Source organism: Neomonachus schauinslandi, chromosome 1, assembly GCF_002201575.2.
Source record: "Neomonachus schauinslandi chromosome 1, ASM220157v2, whole genome shotgun sequence".
Classification (NCBI taxonomy): Eukaryota; Metazoa; Chordata; class Mammalia; order Carnivora; family Phocidae; genus Neomonachus; species Neomonachus schauinslandi.
The window spans coordinates 178,013,455-178,032,462 of NC_058403.1; the positions used below are offsets into that span (position 1 = coordinate 178,013,455).

Genomic DNA, 19,008 nt, shown 5'->3' on the forward strand with positions numbered 1-19,008 from the left:
TATATTTTGTGGCCCTACCTCTTCGGGATTTTGTGAGGATTATATAAAATAATGCACATAAATTGCCTAGTACAATGAGTCATGTAGTACTACCTCAATAAAGGTTTGTTGTTGCTATTATTATTAGCTAGAATTTTTCGTTATTTCCAGCAATACGGTTTTCTTAAAAAAAAAAAGTCTGTTTAGAGCAAACAGTGCAAAACCTTTTAGTACCTGGAAACAGAAAAGCAGTAACATTTGAGAAAATGTTCACTCTCAAGGAAGTCACTCATCAAGGGAAATATATGAAGCTTTAGCTTCCTTCCTTGAGTATAAACCCCAGTACTGTCTTTACCTTCCAACGAAAGACAAAATAAAGCCTTTAAGCCAGGGCGCCTGGGTGGCTCAGTTGGTTAAGTGACTGCCTTCGGCTCAGGTCATGATCCTGGAGTCCCGGGATCGAGTCCCGCATCAGGCTCCCTGCTCGGCGGGGGGTCTGCTTCTCCCTCTGACCCTCCCCCCTCTCATGCTCGCTCTATCTCATTCTCTCTCTCAAATAAATAAATAAAATCTTAAAAAAAAAAAAGCCTTTAAGCCATTGGCCATCCTTATGAACTCCTTAAAGACAGGAACCTTCAAACTCTGCAGGTAACAAAACATGTTAACAGATGAGGAGATGTTTGTGTCCCTCACATGGTTCCAGAAAACTACATGATAAAAATTACACCAGCAGTTAACTTAGTACTCACCACAGGAAATCAATTCAGGGAATTATGATAGGATCATACAATGCAATACTATGCAGCCATTCAAAGTGCTGAAGAAATATATTTATGGTTGGAATTGAATCTACACAATATAATAAACTTAGAAACGCCAGCTGCAAAAAAAAAAAAGTGTTCGAGGTATGACCTAATTAAAAAAAAAAAATGTTCGCTACCAGAACAAGTGTCCTGATAATGCTAGTCTGAACCATTGCTGGCACAGTTACATATTACAAAAAGCACAAGAAAAACAACATTATCAAAAAGCTGTAATACTGTTCAGACAATCTGACTCAGAAATTTCATCGATGGACAGTTTTCCTAAAAACATAACTCAGAAATGTGGAAAACCTGATACTGCAAAGCTATTTACAAATTGCAAAATATTCTGAACCACCTAAATTTCCTCCCTAATATGAGAATGACTACATAAATTATTAGGGGAGATACTGGTCAAAAGGCACAAGCTTTTAGTTTATGAGATCAGGTTCTAGGGATCCAATGTTCATCATGGCGACTACAGTAATAAAACTTATTGTACACTTGAAATTTGCTGCAAGAGTAGATCTTAAGTGTTCTCATAGCAAAAAAAAAAGAGAAAGAAAGAAACAGAAAAGAAATAGCAACTACATGATGGACGCGTTAATTAGTTTGACTGTAATCACTTCACAATGTATACATATATCAAATCATCACGTTATACACCTTAAATACATAAAACTTTTGTCAATTGTGCCTCAATAAAACTGGGGAAAAAACAAAGCCATTTAAAAGATTTAAGCATAAAATTGGTTTTAAAAAAGTAAGTTGTAATACATGAATTTGACAACATACTACTTTTTAAAAAAACTGCACAACTACAAAGTGAGAAAAGTGTATAATAAGAATAAAATAAAAAGTAGCAATCAAAAGTGTATTTATGTTTTAATTTAAAATAAGTAAGGTGTGTGTATGTATGTACACAAATACACATGCCTAGTAGGGACTGTATCAAGGTGATCTTAGCTGTCAGATGTAGAGTGGAATTAGAGGTTAATTTCTTTATTTTTTTTAGTTTTTCCCCCTAAATTATAATAAAGTCAAAATATTTTTTTTCAATGGCAGAATATATGTCTCTAATTTAAGAACATGAACTAATTTACAAACATGAAGGAATGACTTGGTAATCAAAGTCACCCTTTGCCTGGAGAAAAAGAGAGCGGGTCCATCACAGACTGTATTTTGACCGTAGGAAGGGAAAGTGCTGAGAGTATCCAGTGCCTTGGTTCTCATGGACAACTTCAGCATTCCAGAAGACTTAAACCCTCTGTCCTTTACAGTTTCCTACAGACACACACAGACTGAACAATGTGAATACCCTGCTTCTTATTTTAATATCATGCACTCATCCACATGGTAAGAACACCAAGACGTTACTCAAAATAATCTATTCACCAGGTAAGGCTTTACTTAGAAGAACATAAAAAGCAAATGTATTTTCCCACTTTTGAGTGTGTGTTCAAAGCTCAAATGTAGCTTCTTGAACGAAGAAAGGAAGCGGGGGGGGGGGGAGCAGCTCTTAAAAAATAAATAAATAAATAATGGGTCTTACTATTCAAAGCCTGTCAGGTTAAAACATTCCCAGAGAGACTGATCCTTTTGATAAAAACAGGAGCAAACCTTTGTGCTGCAGCAAATGCAGCTGTGGAATAATCGCACTAATTAGCTGCTCAAGACAAGCCACTGGCTGTGATACTGGGGGAAAAAATCCTTTCAATTAACAGTAAAGCATTCTTGAGACATCTTAAATTAAAATTACCAGTTATCAACCACACTAAGGCTTCAGACTTTAAGTTCACAATGATATCATTTAAAGCATTTGCTGAGATAGCCTATCAGAAAAAAATATGCATATTTATACAGTATGCCCCTATAAATAAATTGAAACTCCAATAAAGAAATGTAGCAGAGCTCGGCTAATTGAAATTATTTTAATAAATCTTCCAAAAAAAAAATGCAAAAGGAAGACTGCAGTCACTTTGCACACACTCCCTGCAGGGTCTCTCTACATTGTTAAAGACGACTCCCAGATCCTCAGCTTTACTTGACAGTTTTTAAAGACCCCTATCTCTTAGAAATAATTGAATCTGCAATTATAGACAAAAATTAAGATATCTACCCTTCAAAGTGTGAGCAGGACAAAGGAGCATCAGGTTTTAAACTGAAAGTTGTGGTTTATGTGAGAACATTACGTGTGGCTACAAAAGCTTATGTGTAAAATGAGGACCTGATGCTTTCGTCATTAAAGATAAGCAAGGATAGTCGTCCAGATGAATTTAATTTTAAAAGCTAACCAAGCTCATCCGGGGCCCATGGAGCGCAATCTGCATTAGGTAATCCTAATTCTGTGAGTCTGATTCCTTTTAATCAGATTATGTAAAGGTCATTTATTCAACAACTACTCAGTGAGTGTTCTCTCTGTGCCAGGTGCTCGGGATACCTGGTTTCTAATCTCACACAGTTTAAAGTCATGGTCACAGACATTTTTCTGAGATGCCCTAAAATTAAGTCAGTTATCCAGATTATCTGACTCTTAAATAGATCCACAAGGGAAGGTGTCTCTCTCACTGTAAGAAATCACCCTCTCAAAGCCAAGTGAAGGAAAGGCAAACGCTGTTACTACCAATTCCCTGGAGCACGGAAACCTGATACACAACTTCGCCGAGAGCTGCCAATTTCTCAATGGGATTCAAGGAAGAAGGCCATCAACCGGACACAAGTTCTAGCTCAGTCACTGCTGAGCAGCCTGATCTTTAATGAGCCATTCAACCTCTCTGATCCTCTCCAAACCCCACCTCCCTAATGCACGGCTGTGACTGCGCTAATATTACCGACATTAAAGTCCCCAACACAGCAACTGTTAGATGGACACCAGGCAGCCACCCATGGGACCTGAGTTCCCACCTCCATGGCTGAATTTGTATTTTAACCTTCAAAGCCTCCCCCTTCTCTGGGATGGTGCAGGTATGTGGACATGTGCTCCAAAATATCTCATATATTCCTATATTTAAACAGTCAATTCCGTTGCTTTCATTAACCTCTTAAATATATCAGATATTCCATGAAATCCAAATGACATTGGCCCAGCCAAGATACCTTCATCCTTGCCAGTGATGCCAATAATCCCTTTAGTAGACCTTATGGTTCGGTTTGGTCTCCATATCATGGTCATCCAAGGTAGGAAACCGGATGTCAGTTGAAATGTAGTCTCTAGGCTGAAGGAGATGACACACTTTCCTGTGTTTCCTCTCTTCAGTTCCTCAGGCAGAGTCCAGCCCTGCCACTTACTAACCTGTGACTGTGGCCAAGTCAGTCAATGCCTTTGAGCTTCAGTTTTCCTTATTTATAAAGACTGTTTAATACATCTGCCTGTCAACATGGTGATGAGGATTAAAATCTATGATAGATGTAAACAAAATTAGCACGACTGGAACACAGTCCAGTAAACTGGAGCAGAGTTTAAAATTAATAGTAGAAGAAATAGTAAACCATGAACCTGCTACTTCTTTTTTGATGCAAAGAAGCAGTTTTGTATAAGCCCGTATGCAAGTTTGGATGACAGCAGATTTATCTCTTAAGATAGGGAATCCCTATTTAATTCAGAGAACAGGACACAGTTTTGCAGGGGTGGAGGGAGATTATTTATCCTGCAATTGTCTCATGAGTTATAAAGTAAAAACCCTAGCATTTTTTTCTCCAGGGAAAATTAATCTTCATTATAATCATTAAGTTGATAAAGCTCAAAGCCTAGCATTTGCCTGCACTGGAGTATAATGTAATTATGTCCAGGAAAGCATGATGGCTGAGGTTCAAATACACAGTGGAGACACAGGAAGGCATACAGGTGAGAAAGCCAGGTCATAGATAGGTTAAGGCACAGAAGTTTCCAAATGCAAGAGTGGCTGCCACAAAATTAGCTGAGAACCCTGTTCCAGTCTCCATCCCTGGAAATTCAGATTTCAGGTAAGGTGAGGTTCAGGAATCAATATGTCTACAAAAATTGTGCAGCTGATTCTTATGCCTGACCATGTTCAGAAACTAATAGTGAAATACCTAAGGAGTTTAGTAGGGACTGGAACTCACATCTCTGATTCTTAGGTGAGAACACTTTCTTCCACATCTGAGGAAATTCATTCCATTCCCCACCTCCAGCAAGCCTGCCAAGAGCTCTGAAGTCTTTATTACTCTGATTTCAACATGTGGAATGGAATGAAATGGGGACTACTCACTCCTGCCAAATGGGCTATAAAACCAAACAAATAAAAACATCTGTCCAGAAAGTGCCAATGGATCTTTATGGTTACAAAACAAGTATGTTATCCTAAGAAAAAGGAACCAAAAGGCTGGATTTATAGAAACTGCCCCCAAATTAGTTTGTTCTGTCAGCAAAAAGAAATTCTTAAGAATCTATGAGTGCTTCCAAGTGCACAAATCACTGAAGTAAGAGTTGGTCAATGGATTTATCTTTTTAAATGACAGTCTGGGTATTCAATACTTCAGAATGACCAGCCTTTCCATTATCTTAACCTTCCCATTCCTTCTCAAGTAATCACTCTATAAACATAAGGATGACCTTTTTACCATGTATGGTAGAACCAAGCGCCAGTAAGAAAAGATATTGTTACTTGTACTTTAAAATGCCTAAGGGGGTGGTCACTCATGTACGTGTCAGAGTACCAGATTTCATAGTTCGGCTTCAAAAACTGAGATCTTCTGGACTTCTGTCATCACCAACTCTGGGTTTTACTGGTCAAGAAAAAAAAAAAAACAAACGAAAACCTGCCAAAATTTTTCTGATAACATTACCAGCTCAGACAATACATACTACAGATTTCTGGCACAGAGAAAATAAAAAGGACTGCAAAGTACAGCTTGTCTTTCTCCTCTCCTTTCCTTCACCAAATATTTGGATGCTTCCCAAAAGCCAGGTTCTGCTAGATGTGAGGGAGATCATGGTGTCCTATGTGGACAGCACTCCTGTGCTTTGAAGCTCTGTACCTTCCATTGTACGAAAGGAGGAAAACATTCTAAAAGAATCACCACTAATCACATATGTTAAAATCTGAAATCTTTACTTTTCAACACCTAAACCCTAATTCATTGGTAAAAACTGGAGACTCTGCATCTATTCAGGATTAATATTCTTGAAGCTGGACCTCCAACAGGTATCAATAAGAATAATCTCAGTAATTGATTAGATCAAAATTAAAGAGAACCCTAATAAGACTCCCAGTATATCAATATTCTTCAAAGGAGGGTTCAAAAAATAATTTTCTGGGGCTCAGGAAGAAAAGATTAGAACATTTCTTTATATATATTTTATCCATCATTTTTATTTTCTATTTTTGTACATGTTATATTATGTAATGTAATTATAATGTAATATAAAATAATGTGTATAACATATAAACATTACAAACATGTTTATAATTTACAAATAAAATAAAAATATGTGGAGAGAGTTTGCTTGAAAAAATTTAACTAGGAAGATGATCAAAAATGTTCAAGAGGCCTCTGTAATATATGACCAATGTTCTTTCAGGCAATTTTCATCATGAGATTTTTTTTAAGTTGGTTATTTTCCCCACTCCCAGAGTTTCTCACTTCTATACACTCTAACTAGGGAGAATGTCAACTCTTAATGAAAGATGAAGTCGAATGATACGAGAATGCCATTTCCTCATTTTATGACCACAAATGTTCTCCATTTTCCACAGATGCCACTATGGGCTGGCATAATCTTAACACTCAATTCCCTTCAGGAAATTGCCTCTGAGAGCCAGGCCATCAAAAAGTTATAAAGGCGATAAAGTTAAGGTGGCCCCACACTTGAGCTTTCTGTCTTTCATCTCAAGCTTCCTTCCACTAGACCACACTCTAGAATTCTTGCTTACTCTGTCCAACTATGGAATCCCATTCACACCTAGCTGCCATGTTTTAAAAAGCTCTGAAAAACTCATCCCCTATAAGGCGCAAATAATTTATATGGCATGACATGATACTATACCTACAATGTTTCAAAATGAAGACTCTCTTGATGCATGTCTAGTACATAGCTACCGAGATGCAAAGGTTGCAAAACTGTGTGAAATGATGGCCTCTGGAGCAGCCTAGTATCCTGCCCCACTTCTTTGGTAAAGTACCCCGATTTCACCATGAAGGACCAGGCTCCTCACTTTCAGTGCATGAGGTTATGATGTGCTACTAACTCCAGACATAGAAACACAACCCAGGATTAGCCAATCAGCATATCCACCGAATGGGCTTGTGCCCCAAGATGGTCCAGTAAGAGGCAGCCCTATGCCTTTGACTCCAACTACTGGGGTAAAAGAACTCTCCTTATGCAAAGATTTGGAAAGATGGTGGAATGTAAGTCTGGAATTTCCTGGGCCAACTGAAAAGAAAGCCAAACTAGGTGAAACAGTAATGGAAACTGAAAGAAGAAACAGAGGATGGAGAACAAGAAGGAGCCAGCATGTGGATGACATTGAGCATCTGAATCAAATGATCCTTGAAGCCCTGAAAACCTTGAACATTGGATACTGATTTGCAAAGACCAGTCAATCTCCATTTTTTATTAAACCAGTTTGATGTGCCCTGGGATACAACAGTTGATTTTTGTGACATTTTAGAAAATATCAGTCATTCTGAAAAAAATAAAATTTCGGTCTAAAATCTACAACTCAAACAATCCAATACTCATTTTCCTATTTTCTCCTCATTTTAGCTGGTACACTGCTACTCACAACATTTCCCAGATTTCCAGGAGCTAGGTTAGCTTCATGTCTAAGTTCTGCCATCATATCTCCTGGACTTTGGCTGTAATGGCTGGAGGTCCAGCAGCCACTCTGGACTGTAAGGATGAGGCCCAGACTTAAGAATGGAGCTGAAATGTGCATAGTCCTTCATGATCTGGTCTCCATGAGGACAGGATTTTTTTATGTTTTATTCACATATAGATTCCCCAGCACCCAGAGGACTACTTGGCACCTCGTAGGCTCAAATAAATACCTGTTCAATGAATAAATTTGGTGTCTCTATCCTAACAAATATCCCACCTCTATTAAAATCAGATATTAGAATCTTATGTTGGAAGATCTTTCATCAAACCATTTGCTTGAATCATCCAGTGACAGAGAATACATTTTTCCAAAGAGCTCTGGGCTCTAGAGACCTACTATATTTCCTTAATTCTAAGACAAACTTTCCCTCTACATTTTAAGATTTCTCAATTCAGAATGGATTTTATAATCAATGTATATATTTAGTAGATCTTTTGCCCCAAATAATTGCCTTATAATTATAATCAATAGTGAACTAGATATAGGAACTATATTTGATAGACAAATACTGTGGCACTGGAGTAACTGCGGCCCCCAAAAGCTCAAATGAGTAACCGATGGAGTAATTCAGAAATGTGTGCATTGGAGAAGCCCACTCAATAAAAAGGCGGAGGAAGAAACATCAAATCATTCAGTATCTTAATGAAAATCCACAGAGCATAATAACAGAGACGAGCATAAGCTCTGGAGCCAGAATACCTAAGGTCGAAAACCCAGCTCTATCATTTCTCAGTTATGCAACATGGCAGGATTCTTCACCGGCCCAAACCTCAATTTTCTCATCTGCAAAATGCAAGTAGAAAAAAGCGCCTTTGTCATAGAGCAAGTATGGGAATTCAGTGTGTTTGTACAGGTAAGACACTTAGAATGGTGGCCGGCACACCATGAACAATAAGGAGAAGTTATATAACTACACTATGTTTTAATTCTTGATTTGGTATCCTCTGAGCATCGTCTTAATATCTCAAAACTAGTGAAAACTGACAAGTTATTTTCTAGGAAGCCAAAACTCTTAGAATGTTGCCTTCTGCTATGGTGTTCCTCTGCTTTCCTAGAGGAAAATACAAAAGAAACAATTAATTCACAGTGTGCACCCTCCCTAAAAGAACAGGCACAAAGAATTTAACAGGCAACAGCTCAGTGAACAGTTTTATCAAAGATGTGTGCTAAGAATTTCCTTCTGAGAGTTCAGAAGGGAAGCATGCTCCTATGGTGACTATTTTCTTTAACCAGAAAAAGAAATTCAAAATCAATTAAGCAAAAGTAGTTCAAATTAAGAATTAACTCCAGTGTAAATTCAAGGGTGATATCATTACTGTCCTTAGGCTGCATCAGAGTGGCATGTTTTATCCACTCATGCCATCCACTAATTTGCATAAAATTAATATTTAAAAAATTAGTAAGTTGCACAGTACATTCTTGGGTGTGAATCACACAGAGCAGCCATCATCTCCTTAACTATTATCTGATTTGCAAAGCAGAAATTTATAACGTTTCTAGGATAATGACATTTTGAATACATAATTAAAATACATAAACTGTGTTCATAAAAAGCTCTATCATTTCAGAGAGGTAAGTAATTAAACTGTTTTAATGACCTATAGAATGAAAACGAAATACTGCCAAAATAGCACAAGAAATTAGAAATCATTTTAAAAGTTACTCTGAGAACTTCTAAAGATGTACCTACTGAACATTATGAACTTCAACCGCACTTCAATTTGTGGAAATTTATTTTTTAAGAATCAAATTCTAAAAATAGTTCTGCTACATTTAGTATTTTTCCATTATTCTTGCCGTCTTTAAACACACCTTCACAAGCTGCTGAACATAATGCTTTTCTGACTTAATCAGAACCTCTCTCATGACCCAGGAACGTTCAGTAAATAATTATTAAGCTCCAGAAGTGGCTTTTGCATAAGCTGATTTGCTTGAATGCGTATTCAACTGAGGGACATAGCTTTTAGTATTGTTTCCAAATCTTATCACCTAACACTGAAAGTAAATGTTAGGGGGGGGGGGGGGCAGGGTGCGTGCTATCATCTACTTAGTCTTTCTCTTTTTTAGTATTTCTTTGAAACTGCCCATCTCAGACTTGTTCTACATTGATATGCCAGGCAGATGATTCTGATATTTGGATGTTTTGTTTTCCTCTCAAAGAGAAAAAAAAATCAATATACAGAAATGCAAACGAGATATTTATAAATGCAACTGCTACTATTCCACAGTCAGGTAAAAAAGAGAGAGAGAGCAAAAAATCCAAAGTGTTTGCAATAGGACAATTTTGACAAATGTTACTGCTAAGCACACTCGTTTTCCTGAAGAAAATCCTTTTTTACTCATGACGAAGCTGAGCTGCAATCTACCCCATAATCATAAATCAAGCTCTGTTCTCAGATTTTTCAAGCGGTCACTTTTTTGGCATTATTAATTTAAGACCGACATTCAATTTTAAACAAGAAGACAAAGCTAATGGGCCAGCATTTCGATTACCCCCAACAAATTAGTTGTTATCCTTGTCATAGCCACATACTAGAGGCTACAGCTGAAGCTGATTAAAGCCACAGTCACAAAGTAACAGTTCCAGTATTTTTAACTCCCAATAAAACCTTCCCGTTCTCTATCCTCCCCCTTTAAAAAAAAAAAAAAAAAAAAAATCGCTCCTGTTAAGAGGTCCCGGGATTATTTCCAGAATAAAACTTCACTTACAGATATAGGCTTTCAAAGGAGCAAGGCATGAACATCTGAACTCTAAGCGTCTCCATCTTTTTTCCTTTAAGGTGTTCTGCAAGCCCTTGGCGAAGAGTGAAAGTCAAAGTTAGTTCTGGCACTGGCTGTGTCACTAGGGGTGGCTCCTGATAAGGCCCTGGAAACTCCAATCCAAACACAGCTCGTGCTAGAACGGTGCCTGGTGTCTGTCTGCAACAGCAGACCTGTTTAATCCAGTACCTACTGTACCTGCAGGACAAAACTGCTGCCTCACCCTGCACAGGGGGTGAGGCAGGGACCCAGGCGGGCCTGCAATTTGCCCCCGCAGCCAGGCGAGCACCTCGGGATGCTCACTTAGCCTTCCCCAGCACAGATACTGGTGGAGGCTTGCAGCGGCTGTGCCTTGGTAGAGAACTTGAAAGGGAGGTAATTTCACATCCCGGTGAATTTTTAACATTTAATACAGTCCCAGAATCTAGGAGGGCTGTGGGATTGCTTTTGTGTCCCTTCTCAGTTTGGGCGATCTCAGACATTTTTAGAACTGCAGCTGATAATTGGACATGCTCTCCTGCTGGCAGGCTAGAGAGCCAGAGAGCATTCCTCACTCTTGGACCCCAAGAATCTGAGGGCTGTCCCTGCCCCCTCCTGCTGGGAGCCAAATGCAAGCTGCTTCTAACTGTGGGCACCATCTTTTGGGATGTACACATCTTTAGGCCGCATATCTGTGTATTCTTAGACTGTCACCCAATTAATTCTGGACACACTGGTGTACAAGAAGAAAAAAAATAACAACACATGTTCTCCAACAACACTTTAAAATTCCAACATGACAACATCAATATTATCAAATATTGATGGAGCTCCTACAGACTCAGCACGCCAAAGATGTCCTGTAGAGCTATGAAAATATGTATGTTTCTCTTTACACATCATTCAAAGGTCAGAACAAAGACATGTGACATGGGCTAGCTGTGTGCCCGGGACAACTGACTTCACTTCTCTGTGCCTAAGAGTTTATCTCCAAAGTAAATGATTGGAAAATAATGCAGTCTCGACAAGCCGTACTCAAACTCGAATTCCATAATGTAATGAAATTATCTTTGTCTCAACTTCCCTTTAATAATAGGAAATCTCTAGCCAGGAGCCTCAGGCAAACTATTTAGTCTTTTTAGTCTTTGTTCATGTGTTCATTCATTCATTCATTCTTTTGTTTAATAAATATTTATGGGACACCTACTATGTCCCAGGCATTGGTAAACTCTTGGAGTTTACGGACTAGCGGGACACACATATTAAATAATCACACAAACAGATAATGATACAAGTAATAACTGCTACGGGGAGCTAGAAAGGCTTAGAATGTAAGGGTCAGAAAAGATTTCTCTCAGGCAGGGACCTCTGCACTGAGGTCTGAGCAGGGTCACCAGTTGGGGGGAAGGAGAACATGGAAGAACAGTCTTCTGAGCAGTGGTAACAATATATACATGCAAGAATCCTGAGGTGGGAATTAGAAGAATGGCTGGAGGACGGAGAAGGAGGGAAAAAGGTGGTGTCCATGAGACCAAAGCAGTGACCAGCGCCAGACCACACAGTATGTGGTAAGCCAGGAAGAAAGAGGTGATTTTGATTTAAGGTGAGCAGGAAACCATTGACAGGCTGTATATGCAGGAGAACAAAGGGCTCAGATTTGAATTTTTAGGAAGTTCCCCCTAGCTGCTATTTTGAGACTCAGATAAAGGAGGGCTAAGATTGGCTACTGCAATGGTCCTGGTAGGAGGTAATGACAGTTCATGGAGGGTGGGGAGCACTGACGATACAAAGGGTGAAGAGAAGTGCAGAGAAGTGAACAGAGTACTGGCAAAACTAAAGACCAATAAATAGAAAGACTAGGGGTAGCGTAGGGAATACAGGTCCCTAATGCAATAATTGTATACATTAACTAGAGTTACTGAGCACTTCCTACACACCAGGTATTGTTCTGGGTAGGGGAGTAAAGACATGACTAAGATGCTACACTATTCCCTTTACTAACCTACCCAACCTCTCTTCTCCTGTCTCTGTCACAAAATGGCATAAAAATAAAGAACACAGGTTCTGGTGTCAACTTATCCAGGCTGAAATTCCACCACTTACTAATTCTGTGACCTTGTGCAAATTTACCAAACTTTCTGTGCCCCAGATTCTTCACCTGAAAGGGAAATGATAAGTGCCTATCCCATATGTTACCGTTAGAACTGAAGGAGACAATATAGTGATGTGTTTGGCATAGTCTCTGGCATAGAGTAAGCTCTCAATTAAAAAACAGCTCTTATGGTTATGACTGTGGTTAGGGCTGTTATCCTTGATTCACACTGACTGATCTAGAGAACCAAGGGAAATAGGACAGAGTGGGAAAAAAAAAATAGAGAAAGTAAAGGAGGAATGACCATAAGAAATTACCATATCAGGACCTTTAAGGGATTATCTCTTAAAAGACTGAACTGGACTCTGTCTCACTTTGGGCACTATTTGAAATTGCATTAAGTTACAAGGTACCGGGTAAGTTTTAGAACTGAAACCCTGATTTATTACGTGCTTACACACAGGGAAAATCTGTACCCTCCATGGGCTCTCAAGTGTTGACCATGAAACCAATGGTATCAATTCCAGCCATTCCAGCAGGGACACAAAGTGGTGCCAAATGCTCCCCTGGCATGTTCAGCCAATGACATCGCCTGACCTTTCCTCCCAGATAATCCACCACCCTAAGAAGGCTGTCCATTGACTGTTTACATAAGTGTTTAAATAAAATTGCTTTTAAGGGGCATGTGTTCAACTATTCATGATACTTTAGAAAGATCTATATTAGACCAGTGTTCTTGGAAAATCTTCTTTGCCACAGCAATCAAATACCCACCAGCCAATGGAGTAAAGCTTGACTGAAATGTGCATATATGCCACCATCTACAAAACTCATGAAACATTACATACATTCCCCTAAACTCAAATACTGGTCTGCTCAACACCAAAAATAAATAAAAATCTGATTAAAAAATGGGCAGAGGACCCAAATAAACATTTTTCCAAAGAAGACATCCAAGTGGCCAACAGACACATGAAAAGATGCTCAACATCATTCATCATCAGGAAAATGCAAATCAAAACCACAGTGAAATATCACCTTCACCTGTTGGAATGGCTAGCATCAAAAAGACAAGAAATGACAAGTACTGGCAAGAATGTGGGGGGAAAAAAGGAACCCTCATGCACCGTTGGTCGGAATATAAATCAGTGCAGCCACTATGGAAAACAGTACAGAGGTTCCTCAAAAACTTAAAAACAGAACAACCATATGATCCAGTAATTCCACTTCTGGGTATCTACCTGAAGAAAACAAAAACACTAATTCAAGAAGATACATGTATCCCTATGTTTACTGCACCATTACTTATGATAGGTAAAATATGAAACCCTAAGTGTCCAGTGAAAGATAAATGGCTAAAGATGTGAGATACACACACACACACACACACACACACACACACACAATGGAATATTTACTCAGCCATCAAAAATAATGAAATCTTGCTATTTGTGACAATATGGATGGACCTAGAGGGTATAGTGAAATAAGGCAAGAGAAAGACAAATACCATATAATTTCACTTATATGTGGGATCTAAAAAACAAGCGAACAAACAAACACAAAGAAACAGACTCATAAATACAAGGAAACAAACTGGTGATTGCCGGGGGGGGTGGGAGGATAGACAAAATAGATGAAGGGTATTAAACTTCCAGTTATAAAATAAATAAGGCATGGGTACAGAAAGTGCAGCATGGGGAATATAGTTGATAATACTGTAATAACTTCGTACAGTGACAGATAGTAACTAGACTTATCATGGTGAGCACTCTGTAATGTGTATTTGTCAATTCACTATGCTGTACATCTGAAACTAATATAATATTGTATGTCAACTATACTTCAACTAAAAATTTAAAAATAAAATAAAATACCAGTCCTCAAGCAGCGACCCAATTATTCAACCAGTGTCTCGGAGCAGTAGGAACCATGTCTGCTTGTTTCACCACTGTGTTCCTAGAACCTAGTGGAATAAACTGTCGGTAGATGATGTTCAACAAATATTTTTAAAATGAATTAATCTATAACATGAAAGTAACTCTCTCGTACACATCTGTATTATCCACATGAGTATCCTAAGTGCATACACATATGTATATATATATATATATACATATATATATATGTTTATGTGTGTGTGTATATATATCCTAAATTTAAATAAGAACTTTCAAATGCAAGTAGAGGAAAAGGAAAAATAATACTTAAAGATAAAACACCGAATGCGGACTAAAAATATTACCTGTATTCTAATGCATTTCAAATCTTAATTACTACTGCTTGCCCCAAATCCAAGTGACAGCCAACTTTTTCTCTGGATACTAAATTTGGGCCTTGGAATCTTTTGGAAGGAAAAATTCAATCACTATGTTGAATGGGTGAGAGAAGAGATAAGAGGTTTTACTTGTTATCCTGGCCAAAACTCGGCTGAAGAAAAGTAGAACCATTACCACAGATTTCTCGTTTTATTTGGATATCAAATGTTTTATTGCCCCCCAAAGTGCACCATTCTCTTCTATCTTTTCTTTTGATAGTCATTGCTCTTTCCAGTCAACTTGCACAGCTCACTGGCCTAGTGACAGTTCATAGCTGAGGGCTTATGATGTGCCCAGCACTATACTGACGCATGAACTACCTCCCACAGCCAATTTAGGAAGCATCTAACCACTCTTTAAATGTTTCATTATGATCCCAGCCAACAGTTCCCAAGCCTGTCCTCCTATCAGAAGCACCTGGGGACTCTTCTCCCCACCCTACTCCCTTAGAGTCAACTCAGGAACATTTAATGTCAAGGATCATGCCCCAAACAAATGACTGAATGAGACTCTCCAGGAGTATAGTTTGGAATTCTGTGTTTTTTAAAAGATTCTCATAAAAGTCTAATGTGAAGTCAGGTCTAGGAACCCCTAATATATAATGTATTATAATATATACAATTAAATATAATATATTCTATGTAAATCATCTAAAAGAGGCAGGAAAATACTCCAGAAGACAAGTGCTCTTTATTTGTTGAATAAAGAAGTCTCTACTTGTAGATTTTAATCCTTTAAAGCATCCACTTGGAATTACTATGGATATGCTTTGAATGTTCAGTGAAAGCCTTCTTATGAGGTAATTAAAGAATACCATGAACGTGACTATGAAACTCAAGAAATACTCTCAAGAGTAACAAACACACCCCCTCTTCTCCCCACATACCATTATGCTCCATCCTGGGAAAAGTCAGATGCACTGAGAGGCCCTGCAACACAAACACTGACTGACTGGCCCAGCACGTGAGAGGTGCCTTCTCGGCCTTGTGTGCCAGACCAAAGTGAAGAAGCAAGGGGCTCTGCTTTTCAGGGGCCCACACCAAAGAAAGCCAAACTCCTATATACATGCCTATATCCTAAGACTGGGTGGAGAAGACATCGTCAGGGGCCCCCTCTCCCTCCTCCAAGTTACTCTCCCATGGCTGGCTGCTCCTCATCTTTCAGAGCAGGGCCTTACAGGGTTGACATTTTTCCCTCAGAGAGATCTTCCCTGCCCTCCCTACCTAAAGCAAAACACTCACTTCTGGTGGTTCGCTCTCCAAGCAAAGCAAAAGTTTGCTTCTTTCTTTCACAGCATTTAATCCAACTTACAATCATTTTATTTGTCTTTCGTCCTTGATGAAGGCAGGGTCCTTTGTATTTATTTTATTCTCAGTGCCTGGCATATAGTAAATGCTCGATAAATATCTGCTGGATGGCTGGCTGGCTGGCTGGCTGGCTGGCTGGCAAGAAGGAAGGGAGGGAGGGAGGGAGGGAGGGAGGATGGACAGATGAGTGACAAAATGAAAAAAAGATCAGTAAGAAATGCCCTCCAAAGTACAATCTGACAGCATTTAATTAATTACGAAGGAAGAGTCAACAGGCATCAATGGGAAGCATAATTACATACTCTGGAAGCTTTTAGTTGCTGAACCCAACTGATCTTCATGAGTAAGTACTGGGATACAAAGTTACAAGAAAGTGGTCCAGCAGTTCTCATCTGAAACCCTCACAGCCTGACTGAAGGCCATTTTTGATGACTACCTATCTGCAGAAATACCTGTTCAGTACCATTCAATCACAATTATCTCTTATCATCCTGTTTCTATTTTCTTCTACTACCAAGAACAGATCTCCCTGTAAAAATGATGGTACAGCATCTTCTGAAAGACTGCTCATTGTACCTGGCACACAAAGAAGCCTTTTCACGTTGAAAAGGAAAAGCAGATGAGACCAAGATGACCCCAGGTAAACTTGATTTAGGCTCACTCTGACATTGTTGAAGAACGGTTAAGATGCTTACGCAAACATCCAAAGAGAAAAATTAATGCTTTTTAAGACTGTTTAGAAAAATCTGTCCTGAGAATAAAAATATAATAGACAAAGAGGCATCTCAAATGTTGCCTGGAATCAATTTTTAAGCAATTAATGAAGGGAGAAATCCATGAAATAATGGTTTGGCCTTTCATTTAATACAATAATCAATACAACAGATTAATTCCCTATCTTGAGCTTTCTGATATTATCTATATTAGGGTTCACTTCAAAAGAAATACTTGTTCCTGAATTAAAGGAGATATAGAGGCTGTTTCTTTGTTATCTGGGGTATTTTGCAATAAGCAGACCACAGTCTATAAGACGGGCCAAGTTCGTGAGACAACACAAAGCTGGGGAGGCAAACACTGATGAGATTATGCCACTTTGATTGGCATTTCTTCAAATGAAGAACTTAATAAACTGCAATTTACTTTCCCCTATCTAGGTAAATAAACAAGAGAAGATAAGGCTGTTGCCATTGTGGGGGTCCAAATTTACTTACAATGTGACTTCACGATAAATAAAATCTTCCACTTCAGGAGTTTAAAATCATGGTGTTTTTCTCTCACTTTAGTGGTTAACTCCTAACTCGTTTAAAAAGAAAAATGTGGCCTTCTCTTTTTTGTAGTCACTTTTTTTTAAGTGATTAAAGAATGAAGAGCAAATAAGCACACAGGATGTCTTTGCCATCCTCTTAAGGGTGCTGATGACTGAAACAGGACCGTGTACCACTGTCTTCATCATCTAAGACTTTAGCTTCTTTCTTCTTCAAAGCAAGAGTCAAGATATTAAAATATTTTAAAGTAACATAATATTCAGCTATTAGAAATGGCCTCCACAGACCACCTGAGATGCTAAGGAAGGTGAATCCATCCTTCCCAAGGTTTCCTCTCTGAAAGAGGTACCTGGGCATCAACAACTCAAAGAACCACCTAAATCCTTTATGGTCCACAGAGAAGCTGAAAAGGGGGACAAAGATAAGAAGAAAGGGATGGATATTTTGTCAGCTAAACTTTCTAATCTATTCATGTAAATGTAATACTCGTATTCCAATAACTGAGCTGAAGGTAGAGACAGACTGCTTCTTGTGGACAATCATGCTATGGTGGAAGGTGGTATGGAAGTCAACAGAGTGAAGTATGGAAACTCCAGTTTGTACAAGATGTAGTAAGGACCCAGAAAAATGGTTTCTATCTGTGGGTGGCAAAACTCTGAGAGGTCACTCTTTTATAAATGAATGAATAGTTGCTATGTCTCTCCTACGGATACAAACAGAACATTTTTCAATCGGAGACAACACAGTGTGGTGGTGCAATGTAGACAACACAGACACACACACACAGACACACACACAGACACAAACACAGACACACACACACACACACACTGTGTTGATCTCATAGTTTTCCCTAGGGCAAGTCATTTAATTTCTGAGTCTCAAAATCTGCATCTGTAAAATGGGGGCATGAATATTACCTGTTTGATAGATTAATGTGATGATGAAATGAGGTAAGGTATGAGAAATAGCACAGTGCCTGAAAACAATCACACTCAACCAAAATTCTGCAAGGAACAGGGATTCGATTTCAGAATACTGTAGGGAATGAGAAGTCAGCCTTTAGAGCCTCAAAAAACTTCAAGTTATGGCAAATAAAAGTTATTATTTAGAGGCAACAGTGAAGATGCTTTTGAAAATTGATATTTGAAGAGGTTATACAGATTCTAAATATTTTTAACTGTGAATAATATATTCATAATGAATAACCAAAACTAAGATGTTGATAATCTGTAACTTTTGATAGTGGACAACTTACTGCCTTTTCTTTTTTTTTTTTTTTTTTTTTTAAAGATTTTATTTATTTATTTGACAGACAAATAGCGAGAGCAGGAACACAAGCCGGGGGAGTGGGAGAGGGAGAAGCAGGCCTCCCGCGGAGCAGGGAGCCCGATGCGGGGCTCGATCCCAGGACCCTGGGATCATGACCCGAGCCGAAGGCAGACGCTTAACGACTGAGCCACCCAGGCGCCCCAACTTACTGCCTTTTCAATGGTTGTCTTAGCTATAGGCAAAAATTTTAGCACAAGGAACCCTCTGCTCTGATTCAGTATGCCAATTATGTTTTTAACTTGTATTTTTACTATATAAATATACCCAGAATTCAAGCAGGAAATCATATATTTAAATAAGCAAAATTATAACAAATAGAACTTCTTTGTGT

The 19,008-nt window shown here is 38.6% G+C and overlaps 1 protein-coding gene across 6 annotated transcripts in view; it reads right to left on the minus strand.

The window, feature by feature from the left end:
- The window catches only part of MITF (melanocyte inducing transcription factor), a 216,214-nt gene that overhangs the window by 88,508 nt on the left and 108,698 nt on the right, over positions 1 to 19,008 (minus strand). The window contains exon 1 of one of the 6 annotated variants that reach the window (XM_021694960.2): positions 10,334 to 10,462. The exons of the other annotated variants lie outside the window; for them this stretch is intronic. Within the exon in view, the coding sequence (XP_021550635.1) occupies positions 10,334 to 10,389 (56 nt within the window). The 5' untranslated portion in view covers positions 10,390 to 10,462. Of the gene's footprint in view, positions 1 to 10,333; positions 10,463 to 19,008 lie in introns of those variants that run through there. 6 annotated transcript variants of the gene reach the window in all.